Source organism: Symphalangus syndactylus, chromosome 7, assembly GCF_028878055.3.
Source record: "Symphalangus syndactylus isolate Jambi chromosome 7, NHGRI_mSymSyn1-v2.1_pri, whole genome shotgun sequence".
Lineage (NCBI taxonomy): Eukaryota > Metazoa > Chordata > Mammalia > Primates > Hylobatidae > Symphalangus > Symphalangus syndactylus.
In genome coordinates, this window is record NC_072429.2 from 141,633,584 (window position 1) to 141,652,021 (window position 18,438).

General features: G+C 57.4%; 2 protein-coding genes across 4 annotated transcripts; one reads left to right on the plus strand and one right to left on the minus strand.

Annotated features, from left to right (window-relative positions):
- The first annotated feature begins 469 nt into the window (after window positions 1-469).
- THEM6 (thioesterase superfamily member 6) lies at window positions 470-11,319 on the plus strand. 3 transcript variants are annotated; one of them, XM_055287452.2, is made up of 2 exons: window positions 470-2,279; window positions 9,809-11,319. In XM_055287452.2, the coding sequence occupies exons 1-2, from the start codon at window positions 1,767-1,769 to the stop codon at window positions 9,920-9,922; spliced, it is 627 nt and encodes a 208-aa protein (XP_055143427.1). In that variant the 5' UTR covers window positions 470-1,766; the 3' UTR covers window positions 9,923-11,319. The 3 variants fall into 3 exon arrangements, with proteins under 3 accessions (XP_055143427.1, XP_055143429.1, XP_063499700.1); XM_055287454.2 differs by having other exon boundaries at window positions 1,620-2,120; XM_063643630.1 differs by having other exon boundaries at window positions 1,622-2,393.
- A 4,247-nt stretch (window positions 11,320-15,566) lies between these two features.
- Window positions 15,567-17,434, minus strand: SLURP1 (secreted LY6/PLAUR domain containing 1). The gene is made up of 3 exons (XM_055284867.2): window positions 17,116-17,434; window positions 16,591-16,710; window positions 15,567-16,064 (listed from the first exon to the last, which is right to left on the minus strand). Exons 1-3 carry the CDS (start codon window positions 17,171-17,173, stop codon window positions 15,931-15,933), a joined length of 312 nt encoding a protein of 103 aa, XP_055140842.1. The 5' UTR covers window positions 17,174-17,434; the 3' UTR covers window positions 15,567-15,930.
- Between the last annotated feature and the right edge of the window lie 1,004 nt (window positions 17,435-18,438).

Consider the following 18,438-nt stretch of genomic DNA (forward strand, 5'->3'; position numbering starts at 1 on the left):
TCTTTGAGCAATGGCCAACAGGCTCAACGGCTATGTCCTCAGTCCCTTCAGCCCAAGAGGCCACCCCTCCCTGGGGCAGACGGCTCAGAGCCGAGCCACGACAAGGTGACACTTCAGGGACAAGTGTGAGCAATGCTAGGGTGCTGGGAATAGGCCCCCAAAATCTGGCCATAAACTGGCCTCAAAACTAGCCATAAACAAAATCTCTGCAGCACTGTGACATGTTCGTGATGGCTATGATGCCCACGTTGGGAGGTTGTGGGTTTACCAGAATGAGGGCAAGGAACACCTGGCCCACCCAGGGCAGAAAACCGCTTAAAGGCGTTCTTAAACCACAAACAATAGCATGAGCGATCTGTGACTTAAGGACATGCCCCTGCTGCAGATAACTAGCCAACCCCACCCCTTTATTTTGGCCCATCCCTGTTTCCCTAAGGGATACTTTTAATCTATAATCTATAGAAACTGCTTATCACTGGCTTGCTGTGAATAAATACGTGGGTAAATCTCTGTTGGAGGCCCTCAGCTCTGAAGGCTGTGAGACCCCTGATTTCCCACTCCACACCTCTATATTTCTGTGTGTGTGTCTTTAATTCCTCTAGCACCACTGGGTTAGGGTCTCCGGGACCGAGCTGGTCTCCGCACTGGGGGAGCTGCCCTGATAGGTAGTGAGCTCCCTGTCCCTGGGGCTATCAAGCAGAGCCAGGTGCCGCCCCAGGGAGCTCCTCCTTTGAGGGAGGTCCACAACCCTGGAACCTGAGCCCAGGCCCAGGCCTGAATCCGGAGGTTGTTTAACCCAGCAATTCCGGGACCCCATCCCGGGTCGCTGGCATCCGCTGTCATTTGAGAGCCTGGGGCTGGCGGGGAGAGCTGGTCCGGCCTTCTCTGGGCCGCCTTTCCTCCCCAGCCTCGTCGGGAAGGGGCACAGGGCAGCCGAGCTGCGCAACAGCCCGCTGGGCCTGCGCCCCAGGGCCTCCGGCGACACTTGGGAGTCCGCAGCTGAGTCACTGACTCTCACCCGGGCTCCTCCGCTTCCGCCCGGCCCCGATGTGCTCCGGTTTCAAAAGGGAGGAAGGGCGGGAATGCTCGGGAGGAGCCTGGGGTTGGCAGGACCTGTAGGGGGTAGAATGAATGTCGTGAGGGCGAATAAGGAGGTACCGGCTGGGGCTGAAAATGCGCAAGGGGACCATGAGCGTGATTCGCCCTGAGCCGCTGCGAACGCGCTGCGTGGTGGGGTGGCCCTGGAGGTCCTGGAGCAGAAGCTAGGTTCCCGCAGAGTCCGCTGCGGCGCCGCTGGCGACTGGGCTGGGTCGCATTTTCCACGAAAAGTCCCACGGCTTCGGCCGCGGAGGTGCTGGAGCCCCTGTGCTCAGACGAAGGGCCGAATGGCCAGGAACAGGCCGCGTCTTCAGAGCCTGGCGAGGGGCTCGCGCTGCTGAGGAGGCGGAGACGCCGGGGCGCGCCTGCACCCTCGCGTCTGCAGCTCCGCGAACGGCCGCCAGGTGCCGCTGTGGCGCTCAGCGCGCCGCCCGCCCCGCTCCAGGAAAAGCGAAAGTGACGCGGGCCTGGGAGGCCGGACAGACCACGTAGGGCGCTGAGGGAGGTCGCGCCACCGTGGGCGGGGCTCCGGGCGCCTTCCCCTCGGCCGGCCTCGCGCTGTGGTTCGCTCCGGCCGTGCAGCGCTCGCGAGTTCCCAGGAGGCCTGGCGGGCACCATAACCAGCGCCGCGGACCCCGCAGGATCCCGCGCCCGCCGCCGCCGCCGCGATGCTGGGTCTGCTGGTGGCGTTGCTGGCCCTGGGGCTCGCCGTCTTTGCGCTGCTGGACGGCTGGTACCTGGTGCGCCTCCCGTGCGCCGTGCTGCGCGCGCGCCTGCTGCAGCCGCGCGTCCGTGACCTGCTAGCGGAGCAGCGCTTCCCGGGCCGCGTGCTGCCCTCGGACTTGGACCTGCTGCTGCACATGAACAACGCGCGCTACCTGCGCGAGGCCGACTTTGCGCGCGTCGCGCACCTGACCCGCTGCGGGGTGCTCGGGGCGCTGAGGGACTTGCGGGCGCACACAGTGCTGGCGGCCTCGTGTGCGCGCCACCGCCGCTCGCTGCGCCTGCTGGAGCCCTTCGAGGTGCGCACCCGCCTGCTGGGCTGGGACGACCGCGCGTTCTACCTGGAGGCGCGCTTTGTCAGCCTGCGGGACGGCTTCGTGTGCGCGCTGCTGCGCTTCCGGCAGCACCTGCTGGGCACCTCACCCGAGCGCGTCGTGCAGCACCTGTGCCAGCGCAGGGTGAGCGGCCACCGCCCCTGGCCCCGGAGCACGGCCTTTGTGGGACCTCCAGGGGCTCCTCCTAGTCCCTGGCCCCCTCCCCTAGGGAAGGCCCGCTGCCTGCACCTCTTTCGGGTACTGCTGGAGTCCTGCCTCTTACCGCTCCCGCCTCTCCCTCTCTACCGGGGGCATTCCTCACTGATGCCTTTGTTCGTGGGGGTTCCCAGGGTCCCCGAATCAACTCTTCATAGTCGGGCTTAGCGTGCTTCCCTCCTGCCATTTCTTAACCTGGCCCCTCACGGTTTCATGTTCACCCCTCTCCTCTCTCCTGGGACTCTGTTCTGTGGCTGGGGTGCTGACCTCTCTCTCTCTGGTACTTGGTCCTGAATGTAGGCTGGAGGGGTGATCAGTTAGAAGAGGTTGCTAGCAGTTCCCGAGGACCTGAGTCCCCCTTTCACACAGCTTAGAGCTGAAGGGCTGGGTCCTGGTCACCTGGGTTTGGGGTTGAAGTACTGAGCCGAGGAGCTGCAAGCATTTTGGCCTTTCTGCAGTTGGAGAGAGGAGGGCCATGCACCTCCCCAGGGCTCGCTCCTTCCAGCAGGGCAGAACCGCCCCTGCAGCGTGGCACCTGGCGCCCTGGGGACGGCCACCAGGCAGATGTGGCCAGAGCAGTTGCCTGAAAAGTTGCCTGGAGCGTCCGTGCAGGAAGCCAGGGCCTGCCCACCCCTGGTATGCCCTTAGGCAGGGCACTGCCCTCTCCGGTCTCGGACAGGTGCCTCCCGAGCAGAGGAGGGTCAACGTCTCATCTCAGTCCTGATGTTACAGGAAAGGGATTCAGATCCAGACCTCAAGAGAGGGTTCTTGGATCTTGTGTAAGAAAGAATTCAGGGCGAGTCTGCAGTGCAAAGTTTTCAAGCAAGTTTATTAAGAAAGTAAAGCGGTGAAAGAATAGCCGCTCCGTAGACCGAGTAGGACGTTCCTGGAAGAGGAGGAACGCGTCCACCCTAGGTGCAGTGCTTGTGTATATGGGGAGATGTGTTCTGCTACAAGGGTTTGTGATAAAGGAGTAATTTTCTTAGTTACTGTATTTTGCAAGAATCAATATTACTATCTTCTTTTTTTTTTTTTTTAGACGGAGTGTCACTCTGTCGCCCAGGCTGGAGTGCAGTGGCGCGATCTCGGCTCACTGCAACCTCCGCCTCCTGGGTTCACGCCATTCTCCTGCCTCAGCCTCCCCACTAGCTGGGACTACAGGCGCCCGCCACCATGCCAGGCTAATTTTTTGTATTTTTAGTAGAGACGGGGTTTCAAAATTAGGAATGCCTTTGTTCTCCAGACATCGGGATATCTGGACACTCCCAAGTCTGGGTCTGTTTAGTAAATATTAATTTGTTCCGTTAACTGTTTGAAATGCTTGTTCCCCGGTGCCGTAAAGAAATAGCACCTGAACATAAATTTAATTTCCTCAGCAAGGCCATTTTTACTTCCTGCAGAAAGGGTACACTCGCCAGCAGCTTTGCCATGAGAGTACACCGAACAAAGGAGACAGGGTCATTTATAACCTGATGCGTAACAACCGCTTTTATTTAAAGTGCGAACGGAATATTTAATCCATTTCAGCCAGGGATTTGCATCTTGATACTCTGTCTTGATGGCTAAGGTCTGTTTTAGACCTCTTATTTTTACAATAGACACCCTAGTTTTATTATTAGATGTGGAAGCAACCGGTGTGAGATCTAGAACTGAGGCTACTGAAGAAGGGGGAGATGGGGGAATAATGCATATTTTAAAAAAGGGGGAGATGAGGGAATAATGCGTATTTAAAAAATACCTAGGGGGTGTTTTCCATTTATGTCAATCCCCATGCCACAGAAGCGACTGAGGGCAGGTCTAGAGTTAGTTAAGGTGGAGGTGGTGATAGAGAAGGACAGGGTTACATTGATAAGGCTGACAGTTCGAAGGGATAGTCCTTTCAGTGAAGTAGATGAGAGGTTTTAGATCTGCAAAACCTTTTTCGTGGAAGTTTCGCTTTGCTCCTGGGCAGTTTAATGGATGTAGTCCCATTTAACAAGGTTGCCAGACTACAGGAGGAGAAAATTGGCGTCTGGGCTGCAGGTCATTACAATAATGAGAGCTAGAGGTAACCGTGTCAGTTAGAGGGCTGGGACAGAAGTATTTGTGTGAAAAGGCTAGCTGTTGTTGATCGTTTACATTTCCGCAAGGTGCGACAGAGCAAGCGGTAAAGGCAGTGGGCTCGGGTGAGTTAGTTACAGTAATAACAAAGGCTTTAGTAACAGAATAAGGAAAGGAAAGGAAGCAATATAGAAGATACATGAAAATGAAGCTTTCTTTAACTTAGTAGGGCTTGGTCCTAGTACAGTCACCCATGATTCTGAGAGAAAGATGTTTTCTTGATTTGAGTGTGGTGGGTGCATTTTTTTCTTGGCTCTGCGGACGGCAGTCTCAGTGGTTAACAGCATAAAATAGGGTTCTTCCCCGGCTGGCTCGCGTTTTTTCTTTCTGTGTTGATGAGGACGTGGTTTTCAGGCTGGTGCTGGTGTACTGGAAATTCTAGGGGTGGTACCTGTGCTAAAAGACTCTTAGTTCTGAGGGAAGGGAAAGTGGAAGATAAATTAAGTATATAATTTTTGCTGCGTATCCTGGGGCTTCAGGCCCCATGGTGATGCCTCCCGCTCCATTCCTGCTCAGCGCTGCCCGGGGAACACTGTGGCCCTGCCTCCTCTTAAGCTCTTGGCCTTCTCGGGGCCTTCACTGCCCTTGTGCACTGTGGCCTTGGACATGAGGGGCCTTGTGACTTACCCGGCCACCTTCAGGCCTTAAGAAAGCTAAACACCATTTTATATTTGACAGTGCTTTTTGTATGATTTTATACCAGATAAGTTAAATTTTACCTTTATATTAATGTGCTATTAATGTTAAGCTTAATAAAATATATTTTTTTTTTTTTTTGAGACAGAGTCTCGGTCTGTCTCCCACGCTGGAGGTGCAGTGGTGCAATCTCAGCTCACTGCCAGCTCCGCCTCCCGGGTTCACGCCATTCTCCTGCCTCAGCCTCCCGAGTAGCTGGGATTACAGGTGCCTGCCACCACGCACAGCTAATTTTTTATATTTTTTAGTGGAGACGGGGTTTCACCGTGTTAGCCAGGATAGTCTCGATCTCCTGACCTCGTGATCCGCCCGCCTAGGCTTTCCAAAGTGCTGGGATTACAGTTGTGAGCCACTGCGCCCGGCCAAACTTAATAAAATTTTGTAGACATTATTTATTCAATTATAATGTCTGACTATAGGATAAGATTTTTATAGACTCTTTTTAAGCTTTTATAATTTTTGTTAAAGAGCAGGTTAGTGCTTTAAGAAAAATCTATTGTGCTTTTAACATCCAGTTCACAGAAAAACTGCATGATACCCCTTTAACTTTAGCCAATATGTTTACACACAGGATTTCCTTTACAATTAACATTTTAAAACTTGCTTAAACCTTTAAAACAAAATATATTTTTTAACCTTTTAATGTAGGTAAAAATCCATATTATGTCTCCTTATAATCCTGTTATTAAAAGTAGTATTTTATTTTTCTTACATACCTTGTATATAAACTTTTTTAAAAATAATTTTACATTCAGGAGGCCTAATTACTTTTAAATTATACACTATTTCTTGCATAAATTCCCTTTTATAGCTTTTCTTACGACTTTCACAATCTTCAACACGTCTTAACTTTCTGCCTGCCTTTTACGCTATTTCTTTTTGCCAGTTTCACCCTCTATGTCTTCCTTTGATTTCTGTCTCTTCCAGTTTCTCTCTTACTTATTCTTTCCCTCCATGTTTTAATCTCTTTCTCTCTTTTCTCTCTCTTCATCCCCTGCTTCCTTTTTCCCTCCTGAGTTCTCCCACTCCTGCAGCAGCAGGGCCTGGCAATGGCACGGGCCCCGGGCATGCGCTGCCGTCAGTTTCTCTCTCCGCCCCCACCATTCCACTTTTTACTTTTTTTCCCCTTTCTTCCTACACTTAGTTTCTCGGGCTGGGTGGGATTTGCACGGCTGCAGTCCGGCCTGGGCAGCCCAGAGGCTTGGCAGGTGCTTGCCACAAATTGCAAGAATTATGCCCTTTCACCTGCTCTGCGGTCTTCCTGGCGCCGCTGTGCTTGCTGTTTTTGCTTTCTTTCTGACTTCCTCTCCTAGTGTCTTTTTCCTGTCTGCTGGTCTTTCCTTTGTCTCTGCCAGCCACCTATGCTGCTGTTCTCCCCCCTCTCCTTCCCCTTCCCCTAAGGGACCAACTGGCGGGAGTGAAGCTTAGCATTTTCCCCATGAAGAGGGGAAAAGGGAGTTTTGAATCTATCTATCTATCTATCTATCTATCTATCTATCTATATCTACCTACCTATCTATCTATATTTTACTACTGGAGGTTTGTGTGAGGTTCAACCCCCTGAAATTAATGGAAGACTTAACCCCTCAAACCAGAGGTGTCTTGCCTTGCCTGCCCTGGGAGGTTGACTTGTTTCCTCCTTTCCCCGCAAAGGTCCCTTGCACCTTCCCACTCGTGTTGTCCTCTCTGGCCACTCCCCAAGGGAGAATTAGGCCCCTCTTAGTGTAGGCATGCTGGTGTAAATCCCATGGCAGGATCTGCCCTAAGCCATATGAAGTCACTATGGAACCAGAACCGTGGAGAGGACCCACTCACTGTCCAGCAGTAGGACTTGTCACCATCCACACAAACAACACTGCAAGCAGGGTCGTCTGTGATCATTCACGCACACACACATTCAGCCCTCCAGAATTTCACCACCAAGGAAGTACTTTACCAGCTTCTGTGGCTTCCCCTTCCTTGGTCTGTGCACAGAGTTGTAGCTCTGGTATGTGAGAATCCTTTACCTTAGGTTGCTGGCCAGTTTCTTTTTTTTTTTTTTTTTGCTGCATTGCTGAGAGTCCGGGTTTATTCGTCACACCTGGTGGGTCTTAATTTCTCATCCCTGAGGCCACTGCAATGAGGCAGAGGAGCGTGCTCCCTCATGAGAGAGGACTGGAGACTGCCCCCGGAGGAGAATGTAGCCCCATACGGATTGCCACCAAATTGTTTGAAATGCTTGTTCCCCGGTGCCGTAAAGAATAGCAGTTGAACATAAATTTAATTTCCTCAGCAAGGCCATTTTTACTTCCTGCAGAAAGGACACACTTGCCAGCAGCTTTGCCATGAGAGTTCATCCAGCAAAGGAAACGGGGTCATTTATAACCTGACGCGTCCACCCTACTGCCGTGTCCGGTTTCCATTGACTGGGATGGGACCTCACGTTCTGTATTGGTCCCGATTGGCTAGCAACTTAGAACTTTTTAAAAGAGGCAAAGGCAGAGGAGAACAAAGGAAGTAATTTGTGGAATGCTGAGAAAGGTAAAAACACCTTCAAATAAGGAAGAGGAACAGGCTATGACCTAATGCCCGCTTGGACCAGTATAAGCATGCCAGGGCAAATCTTTAGGCTAAATTGTGGGAGCTAAGAACATAAAGCAGTACATTGCTTTCTTTATTACTGCTAGCAGATATTTAAGAATGTTAGCACAGGTCTTTGAATAAATTTTGCTTCTAGGAGAAGTTACTATTTATTCCTAATTAGATCGGTAGGAAAGTCTTTGAAGAGGAACCTCTGCTTTACTTTTTACAACTGTAAACATCTAGAGGCTCGGAATGCCTCACTTTCTGGGGATGCAGCCCAGCAGGCCCCAGCCTCATTTCCCAGCCCTCGCTCAAAATGGAGTCGCTCTGGTTCCAAAGCCTCTGACACTGAGAGGTCACGTCAGGGGTGGGGAAGCTGAGGCCCAGCGGAGCAATGGCACTGCACAAAGCTGCACGGCTCCCTGGTCTTCTGTTTCTGTTGAGTCACGTGAACCAAAAAGTATCTGAGATCTATCTCAGTCAATTTAGAAAGTTTATTTTGCCAAAGATAAGGACTCACCAGTCCTGACAACACGTGCCCAAGGTGGTCGGGGCACAGCTTGCTTTCATACATCTCGGAGACACAATACATCTGTCAGTACATGTAAGATTCACACTGATGCCATCTGGAAGGGGGGCTTCCAGGTCATGGTAGATGTGTAAGTTTTCTGATTGGCAGTTGGTTGAAAGAGCTCTTATCGGTAGAAAGGCTTGTCTGGGTTAAGATACGGGTTGTGGAGACCTAGGTTTTACTATGCAGATGAAGCCTCCTCCGGGCTGCAGGCTTCAGAGGGAATAGATCGGAAATGTTTCTTGTCAGACTTAAGGTCTGTGTTGTTAATGCTGGAGGGCATAACAGGCCTGTCCCACACCCTCTTCCATCATAGCCTGGACTAGTCTTTCTGGTTAAATGTGGAGGGCCCTGGCCTATTGGAGGAAGTTCATTCAGATGGTTGGGGGTACCTTCCAATGTTTTTTTTTTTTACAGTCAGGAACCCCCTAAAAGGCCTAGATCTCTCTCTGCCCCCAGGTGCTGGACTCTGTATGTCTTTCATGCATCTAGAGTCCAGAGGGGAAGGCCACCAAGGCTGAGAGCCGGGCATGGAGGCTGAGGAGGTGGGGAGCCAGGGTTGCTTTTCTGGGAAAGAGGGCGTGATAAAATCACGCATGGCTGGTTGGTGAGGTCCCTGTGGGAGGTGAAGACTGGGACCCAGAACAGCAGAGTCTCTGTTGATGACGTGGAAAGACCGCGGGTGCAGTGTGGGCAGGCTGAGTCAGGGTCGGGTCTTGCGTGTTGAGAGGCTGGCCTGCGGCGATGTGGCCAAAGAGGAAGAGCTGGGCTGGGGTGAGTGTTGGTCACATGGTTGAAACTATGTGGGGAGGGGAGTGGTCCAGGGGAGAGTCCAGGCCTAGCTCTGCTGGGACTTGCCACGGGGGTCCCGACTCATCTGCAGGGGAGCTCTAGGCTCTATCTCTGAGCACCTGTGTGTGCTGCTCACCCTGAAGTGGGGGTGGGCCTGTGCCTGGCCTGTCCTCTCATCCTGGGAGCACCCAGTGCCCATCTGCAAGGCTGTGGACCCCTCAGGAGTGGCCTGGAGCCTGGCTCCCGTTGCCACATGGTGGCTGTGTGTGCGGAGAGGGTTGATAGTGGAGTGGTCAGGCCCAGGCTGCCCTGGGGGATGAAGTGCCATCCTCTGGGTGCACTGGAGAAAGAAGAGGACTCAGTGAGCCCTGTCTGGTACCTTCCCGGAGGAGGGCTCCCATGCTGGCCCTCCACCCCTCTGTCCCCTGTCACCCTGAGGCCTCTGGATTTCCTGTCTGCCCTTCCCAACCTGCCAACTTCATGGGCTTCTGGTTGGGTTCTGGGGATGGCCCCTAGGGGAGATGGGCCCGGCACAAGCGGGGCCGTGTCAAGGTGGGTATGCAGGGGTAGCACAAGTATTCAGAGCCTGGGGAGGCATGGGCAAAGCATGGGCAAGGCATGGCAGGCAGCGGGGCAGGGGCTTTTGGAAGGTCATGGGCTGGGGAGCAGTGTGGGCAGCGGCCCAGAGGTGGGAAGGCCGCAGCTTGGCTGGGTGTCCCCTTTCTGTCCTCTGCAGGTGGAGCCCCCTGAGCTGCCCGTTGACCTGCAGCACTGGATCTCCTACAACGAGACCAGCAGCCAGCTGCTCCGCATGGAGAGTGGGCTCAGTGATGTCACCAAGGACCAGTGACCGCCACCTTCACACCCTGTCTGCCCCGGCCACCATCCTGGGCCTGGGGGCTGCCCAAAGATGGGCAGTCTGGGCCACACTCTGTTCCAGCTGGAGTGGCCTCCTGATCAGCCTGGCCCACCCCAGTCCACCCACTGAGCCCCCCCCAGTTATTGATACCCCTCTGTGCTGGGCTCCACGCTAGGCAGAGGGAGGAGTGGCATTGGCATCCCGACCCAGCTCTGCCCTCAAGGTGGGGATGGATGGGCAAAGGGGAGTCCTGCCTGGCCCTACGATGAGGCCACTCGTGTGGGCCTAGGTAGGGGAGGATGGTGCCTGGAGCAGAGGGGCCCACAAGTGCCTCCTGAGCCTAGATCCTGGCTCGGACCACTGCAAGGGCCGAGGCAGGGCCAGACCAGAGCATCCTGGATGCAGTCCTGGGCTCTTCAGGGCCTGGGCCTGATTCAGGTGCAGTGGGCACTCCTGAAGGGTCAGAGCAACATCTGCCAAGCAGCCCCCTCTGGCTTCCGCTGAGGTGGATGCAGGCCTGGGGCAGAGCCTGGGTGGTCAGAGGCCGGGGCTAGAGGCAGATGGAAGGGAGGCATTTGCTGACAGAGGATGGGGGCACCCGGGCTCCCCGCTGCAGTCGGCCTTGCCTCCTCCTCCTCCTCCACCTCCAGTCAGGCTGGATGGGAGGGTAGCCTTGTGGCTGAGAGGGGCCAGACTAGGTGGCACAGGGGCTCCTGGAGAGACAGCAGGCTTCCTCCTGGGGGTTCCCTTGTTGGAGGGAATGGAGCAGGCGTGGGACTCTGCAGGGGTGTCCTCGCCCACTTGCACCCTTTGCTGGCCTGGCCGGCAGGCGTCCTCTGAACTCCACTGTCCTCTATATTTAGCATGTTCCTTGTCAGCTGCTGGGCTGGCCCTGCCTTGCACTAGCAGAGCCTCTCCTGGCAGCTTCTCAGGTCTCCCTAATGGAGACAGCAGGCTACTAGGACACTGGCTGGGGCCACCCCCTCCTGCCTAATGCCTCCCTCACCTTACAGCTGGGGAAACTGAGACCTAGAATGACCCAGAGTCACTGAGGCAAAGTTGGGGCTGGTCCCAGCCTGAGCCTCCAGCTAATGCCCTCAGCTCCCAGAGGGGTTGCCCCACCTAGCTGGGTGCAGGGGTCACTGCTTGTCAGCTCGGCCCTGTGCCCGCCTGCCTGTGCCCCTACATCTGTGCCTGCACATCCAGAACTGCCTCCTTGCCGCTGCCTCCAGGAAGCCCACCTTGAGCCAGAGTCCAGAGCTGCAGCGCTGCCCCTGATAGAACACGCCTGCCCCCACTACCGTTCTTGCCTTATAGCCACCATGGGAAAGCTGCAACCTTTCTGTTTTATTTAAAGAAAGCCCAACATTAAAGGGTTTTCATCATAAGCATGCTGGGGAGGGCCTTGTTTCTGAGCTCCCACCACAACCACCACCATCCATGCAGGGGCAGAGGTGGGACCAGGGAAGCTGGGGCCCATTCCCAAGATGGGTTTTCTGGCATGGGGGGCTATCCAGGCTTGTTGGGCTCCCATGAACTTAGGGATCAGGCTGGCAGGGCAGGACTTGTCTTCATCCCATGGGGCATAGGACTGAGGCCAAGAAGGTGCTGTCCATAGCCCCCTGGGGAGCCCTTCCCTCTCCAGCCCTCCTGGTTCCCAGCTCTTGAGGCTTGCAGCCCCATCTACAGATGCCAGCTCCAGGTTCCCGGTCTCCCTCCTTCAGGGCTGTCATAGGCTGGCTCAGAGGAAGGTTTGAGCCAGCAGGGCCCTCTCTTGGTCTTGTTTTTGGAGGACGGGCTGACCACAGGGTGGAGGAGGGCCCTTGCTGGCTGTGGTGGTACTGATTGCTGCCAGCAGGATTGGCCCGGGTCAGGGAATGGGCAGCTGGGATTGGAAGTGAACCAGTGCCTTGTCCTGGCGGGGCCACTGGAGCCCACTCTGCTCCTGTGAGCCTACCACCTCGGAGAAGTTAGAGGGCAGCGACTGCTTTGGCCTGCGTCCTTCCCCCAAGGCCAACAGCTGCAGAATTTCTGCCCCAGCCGCCCCCACCCCCAGAGGTGTCTGTACAGTGTCTAGGTGTCGGGATTACCCTGGCGGTCATGCCCCAGACTCTGGGTCTGGTCCTCCAGGCTCCCAGAGCCTTGGGCAGGGTGCGGGTAGCCATTGGGGGCAGAGGTCATGGACTTTGGTGGGTGGACAGGAGGCAGAGAGAGCATGGGGGCTGTTCTGCAGGCCCTTCAAAAGGGGTGGGGAGAAGTGGGACCCTCCCGGACATAAAGGTGAGTAAGGTGGGGTGTGACCATGTCCATCCTCTGACCACCTTCCTGGGAGGGTCCAGAAGGCTCTGAGGGCCAGGGAAGGAGTGGGCAGTTGGAAACAGCTATGAAACCGGCATTTAGTGATGGGGCAGTAGGGCTGGGGAGGGGAAGCAGCCTTGCTAGGTACATCTGGGGTCTGCAGCCAGAGTGGTTGGCCAGAAGCCTCTGTGCTTTCTGGGGGGTCCTTGGGGGAGGTGGCTCGTGGGGTCACCATGGGTGTCTGAGCTGAGTGTTGCCAGACAAGCCTCCCAGTGGGGCTGCAGACAAAGCTGTGGGGATGCCGTCCAGCCGATGGTCCTGAGCATCTGCCTGAGCCCTGGAGCAGGGTGGGGGCCGCAGGATAGGGTGCCTGGGCCTTGGGAGGGCACCATATGATGATGCCACTGCGGTCCCTGGCTCAGCAGCTGTCTCCGGGTCAGAAGGCACATTGGCCTGGATAGGGAGTAGGGCTCAGTGACTGGACTAGGGATGAGTGTATCCAGTGTGCATATGCATGTGCGTGCCTGTGTGCATTTGTGTGTGTGTGTGTGTGCGTGCGCGCGCACGCGCGAGAGCTTCAAGGTGGTTGAATGGGCAGCACCTGCAGGCCTCTGGGGCTTCTCCATGCAGAGGCTGAACACCCTGGGCTGTCATAGGCTGGCTCAGAGGAAGGTTTGAGCCAGCAGGGCCCTCTCTTGGTCTTGTTTTTGGAGGACGGGCTGACCACAGGGTGGAGGAGGGCCCTTGCTGGCTGTGGTGGTGCTGATTGCTGCCAGCAGGATTGGCCCGGGTCAGGGAATGGGCAGCTGGGATTGGAAGTGAACCAGTGCCTTGTCCTGGCGGGGCCACTGGAGCCCACTCTGCTCCTGTGAGCCTACCACCTCGGAGAAGTTAGAGGGCAGCGACTGCTTTGGCCCGAGTCCTTCCCCCAAGGCCAACAGCTGCAGAATTTCTGCCCCAGCCGCCCCTACCCCCAGAGGTGTCTGTACAGTGTCTAGGTGTCGGGCCCAGGAAGCCCTTGGTGGATGCTGCTGAAGAAGGGACAGGTACAGGGTATGGGAGTGTGTCCGGAGGTCCTGGGGTGGTGGCTGTGCATGGGTCCGTCGTCCTGGGGGAGGAGGCACTGTGCCCTCTGATGGCCAGGTGGACAGAGTCACGACTGCCTTGGTGGGTGTCCCTGGGGCTCACCCTGGGTCAGTTACCTGCTCAGTCTCAGCATCCAGCCACCACCTCTGGGCTCAGTCAGCTGACTGGCCACTGTTGTGTCCCCTCAGGGCCCAGGGACACACATTCCCACATCTGAGGCCTTGCTGAGTGGAGATCTACTGTGCCTGGTGTCCGGAATTCTGGGACAGCAGGACCATCGCCCACCTCATGGATAGGGAAACACACTAGGGCAGGCAATTCCCAGTGTGGCCCCCAGGGGCTCAACGAGGCAGTCCAAAGGGGCTGATTCGTCCCAGGCCCAGGATGCCGCTCCCCGCATGACTTCCCCTCTGGACACCTGCGAGTTGGGGGCACCCTTGGGGAGGTGGGGGGTCTTGCTACTGAGGGCGGGGAGGGACGTCCTGCGGTCTGCACACCCCTCTCCTTTATCTTAAGAGATATCTTAAAGCTGCGGAAGACTAGGCGCTGGCTCCTCTGACCTCTCCGCGGTAGTGGGGTTCAGAAGGGCCTCCGCTTCCCTTCCACGCGGCACGGGTGGGCGCCCCTCTCCCTCCCCTCCACCGCCACCTTTTGAGGCTGGCTGCTTCCCCGCCAGCTTTACCTACGTCCTGCGACGGTCACGGATGCGATGCCCACTCCCCTCCCTAGACCCCACGCGCCCCGGTGGTGAGCGCCTGGCCTCCGCGAGCCCCACCCCGTGGGCGCGCCTTCCCGAGGTCCCTCCCTGGCCGTGGCCTCCCCACGCATTTCCTAGGAGGGTCGCGGCGACAGGCAGAGCAGGTGGGCGTCCTCTAGGCCAGCCGAGAGGGCCAGGGCTCTCTGAACTCTGTGCTGCGGGCCCCTGGGGTCCAGGCAGCCCAGCTGCGTGGGCAGTGCAGGTTCGGGGCAGAGCGCACAGGGTCGCTGCGTGCTCGCGGTCCGCGCTCTAGGAGGAGTCTTCGCGGCGCGGGTTCCGGGACTCGGGCGCGCGCCCTCTGCTGGCCGCGCGGGCTCAGCACCCGGGGCCCCTCGCAGGTGCCCTCCCAGAGATGGGGGCACCTGCTGAGCCTTCCCCACTGCGCTCCGAAAGAGCCTGGAGGTCTCATCCCCATTGCGCCGCTGGGGACGCTGCCAGAGATACGGCGACTTCTTGCTCCGTCCGCCTGGTGAGGCCAAGGCCCTGGCCCCTTCGCTGCAATCCAGGCCCTGGTGAGGCCCTTGGAGGTCCGGCCATGACCCAGGGGACGGGCCCTAACGGGAAGCCACGCCGCCAGCCCAGTGCTGGCCAGCGGGGAGGCCCCGGGTAGCCCTTCAAGGGGGCCTCTCTGGCAGCTTTCCCTGGTCGGGGCTGCTCCCCAGGGAGAGCATTTAATTCCTGGTATTTCTGGGAGGGCATAGAGATAGGGGGTGGGTTCTGACATCTGGGCCCTTCATAGACAGAGGTGAGCTCTCACAGGGGTCCTAGGCGACCCCCGCCACTGCCCTGGTTACTCCTGCATGCTCCTCGGGTATGCCCAGCTGGTCAGACCACAGCCTGCTGCATACCGCTCCCACCCCAGCAGCCACAGGTGCCCGCAAGATCCCGCGGGCGTGGCCCAGCTGACGTGTGGGGCCTTAGAACGCAAGACCTAGCTGGGCAGCGCTTAGAAGGTGTGCAGCCCAGGAGACACCAGGGGACTTGGGCCTAGAGAGGGGCAGTGTCCAGGGGTGGCTCAGGCCCACAGCAGCCCGTGCTTCCCGTTGGCTCTGCCCACCTCCCGACAGTGGTGACAGTGGCGCAGAGCACTGTGACTGTGATGGGACAGCCAGGGCCAGGCAGAGGGGGAAGCGAGCCTGGAAGTCAGGTCTCGTGGGTCCTGAGAACCCTGGGTTCCTCCTCTAATCTCAGCTGTCCAAAGGGGACAGTGGGCAGTTGTCAGAGGAGGTGACTGAAACCGTGGAGCTGTGTGGTACCAGCAGGCACAGATGCACACACCCAAGAAGACCCCGTGGGCTGGGCAGGCAGAGCCAGATGTATCCACCCTCGGAGGAAAGTGGATTCCAACTCTGAGCTTCCTTTCCACTCTAGGGTGGGAGTGATGCCTCCAGGATTTGCAGGGGAGATTCTTGGCGGGAGAAGATGTTCCCTGGGCTAGGGAGCAGGTCCTGGTCTGAGATGCCAGGCTAGTTTGCATCAGGAAAGGGGCCCAGGAAGGCATTTCTCTCCCTAAGTCTCTGTTTTCCTATCTGTGAAATGGGTCATAGAGGCTCTGGGTGAGAGGGAGGAGCAGGTGCCTAGAATGTGCTGTCCTCCAGCCTGGCTCTCCTGAAGGCCAGTTCTGCAGGGTGTCAGTGTCCAGGAAGGACAAAAGTCATCTCCACTCTTGGCTTAGTTATGTTTTATAAGTGTGGGGTATGGAAGGCAGAGGGCGCCCCTGGTGTGGTCCTCTCCCCTCAGACCCCATGAGTGAGCTGTGCCACAGCAGCAGGAAGCAGTGGGAGGTGATCACAAGTGGAGCCAGGCCCCGTCAGAGAGGAGGTGCCTGAGGAGCACCTTCTGCCCTGCTGCCCTGGGTTCAGAGTTCCGAGTTGCAGAGGTCTCGGAAGCAGCAGAAGATCAGGTGGGCGGCCCCGATGCTGTCAGGGTCGGTGGCCACACAGGAGCGGGAGCAGGAGCGGGTCACCACGGGGCTCTGGTTGAAGGGGTACTCTGCAGGGTGGGCCAGTGTCAGAACCCGCACTCCCCTGCAGCGCCTGCCTGCTGCTGCACTGCTCCCAGCCGCCGTCGCCTGACCTCGCCCTCCCTGCGATCCCTGTTCCCAATAGCCCACATCTGTGAAGCCACCCGGGGCTCAGCCCTCCTCCGACTGTGACCTGTTCATGAATTATTAGGCCTCGTTGGACCTCTGAAATGCCTGCGCTGAGATGGGAGCCTGAGCCCAGAGGCTATGGCACCACCACCCAGTGGGTCTGTGTCAGAGCTGGGGTTTGAGCCCCCCAGGGGACCCTGGCCATTAAGCCCCACCCACCTCCAGCGCCTGGTGCCCCAGGACTGGGTCTCTGAGGGGGCTGTGCCGCCCTCATGGAAGGCACCCCTGCCAAGGTGTGGCAGCCTGTTCTGCCCATCCCACCTGCTGCCTTTTGGGCTGAGAGGAGCACCAGCAAAGGAGGAAGACACTTGGGGGAGGGGGCCCTGACTCCAGTGCACCCAGGGCTGCTGTGGGACCTGGCCTCACCTGCCTCCACCGTCACCAGCGTGGTCATGCAGGCTGTGTCCTCCGGCTTGCAGCGGGTAATGGTCCTGCAGGAAGCACTGGTCATGGGCTGCTGGCAGGTGTAGCACTTGAGGGCCTCACCTGGGTGAGGGATGGGGGCAGAACCTCATGACCCCACCTCAGGGGCCTCATCCTGGAACCAGGAGGCAGGGGCTGAAGGAGTCTCGCTGACATCTTTCAAGGCCCTGGGGAGCCCTTCAAGGGGCCTCTCTGGCAGCTTTCTCTAACTGAGCTGAGCCACAGACTTGAATGCTGCATCCCTCCACCAAGCCTCAGTCTCCCTTCCTGCAGAATGGAGCCATGACCCCTGTCCCAGGGTGAAGCTGGGCTCTGGGACCCAGGAGGCTCACTGAGAATGCGGAGGGTGAGCCTTATGGGGGCCTAAGGAGGCTGTCAGCCACAAAGCACCCCCAACAGCCCCATCCCCCTAGGAAGTGGGCAGATAAGCTCAGAGGCAGGGTCCCCACCAGCCTGTGGCCCACTCACCACAGCCCATGCTCCAGGCTGCCAGGAGCAGCAGCTGCACAGCCCAGCGAGAGGCCATTGCTCCGTGCTTGGAAGCGATGAGAGGTAGCCAGCCTCACATCAAGGATTTATACCCAGCCCCTTGGGCACCGGCTCCTGGGCGGTGGCAGAACCGGCCGTGTGAGTCAGGAAGGTGGTAAAGGGCTCAGTGGGGAGGCAGCTGGCAGGAACATGGCAGGCGGGCAGGGAGCTGGATCTGGGAGCTTTGAGGACGATGGCCCTGCCCTCTGCTTGCACACCTCCGACACTGGGGAACTCACTCTTCCCCAGCCATGTCCAGTGGTCCTGGGACAACTCTGACAGAGAAGGCCTTTCCCGCTGAGCTCAGACTGCCCCTCTGATGAGCCCCTATGTCCTGGCTGTGCCCCTGGGGTTCACATAGGCCACCCAGCCCCAGCCTGGGGGACCATTAGGACCTGGGTTCAGTGTAGCCTCTGCCCTTGTTGCTCTAGCCCTGCCTGGCACCCGCTCCCTGCAGCCCTCTCCATAGACCTCTACCTGGTCTGTGTACACCTGATACACACCTGCAAAGTAGAAGCCAGAGGTAGGAAGCAGGTGTCAGGTGAGGGTAGCGTGGGCCAGCTAGACCACTCTCAGGCTGACAAGGTTGGGCCCAGGAGTGGCCCCTCATCACTGTCAGCCCCTTCCCACTCATGGCCTTTAGACCAAACCTGAGTTTCTTGGTTTTAGGCGCCTGACAATAGGGTTCTGCTCACCCTCCAGCCTCCTGGCCTGACTGTGTTGTCTGCTCTTTACTGCGTGCCCCCCATGACACCCTGTTCCACACGCATGCCTGCCTATGCGATACCGCTCAATGACCACATTGCCTGGTCTCCCATCTGATGTCCCACATCTTCCCCATGCTTTGAGGCCCACTAAGGTGCCCCTCTCCACAGTCCTTCCAGGTATAAGATATACCAGCCTCTCTATAGTTTCTCTGTCCTGTGATGTCCTAATGGGTGGTTGTATGGATGGATGAGTTGATGGATGGATGGATGGGGGATGGATAAATGGGGGATGAATAGGTGATGGATAGGGGAGGGATGGATAGATGGGTGGGGGATGGATGGGTGAATGAATGGGGGATGGATGGGTGGATGGATGGATGGGTGGATGGATGGGTAGATGGATGAGTGGGGGATGAATATGGGATGGATGGGTGGATGCATGGGGGATGGATGGGAAATGGGTGGAGGATGGATGAGGGGATGGGTGGGGGATGAATGGAGGATGGGTTGGGGATGGATGGGTGGATGGATGGGTAGCTGGATGAGTGGGGGATGA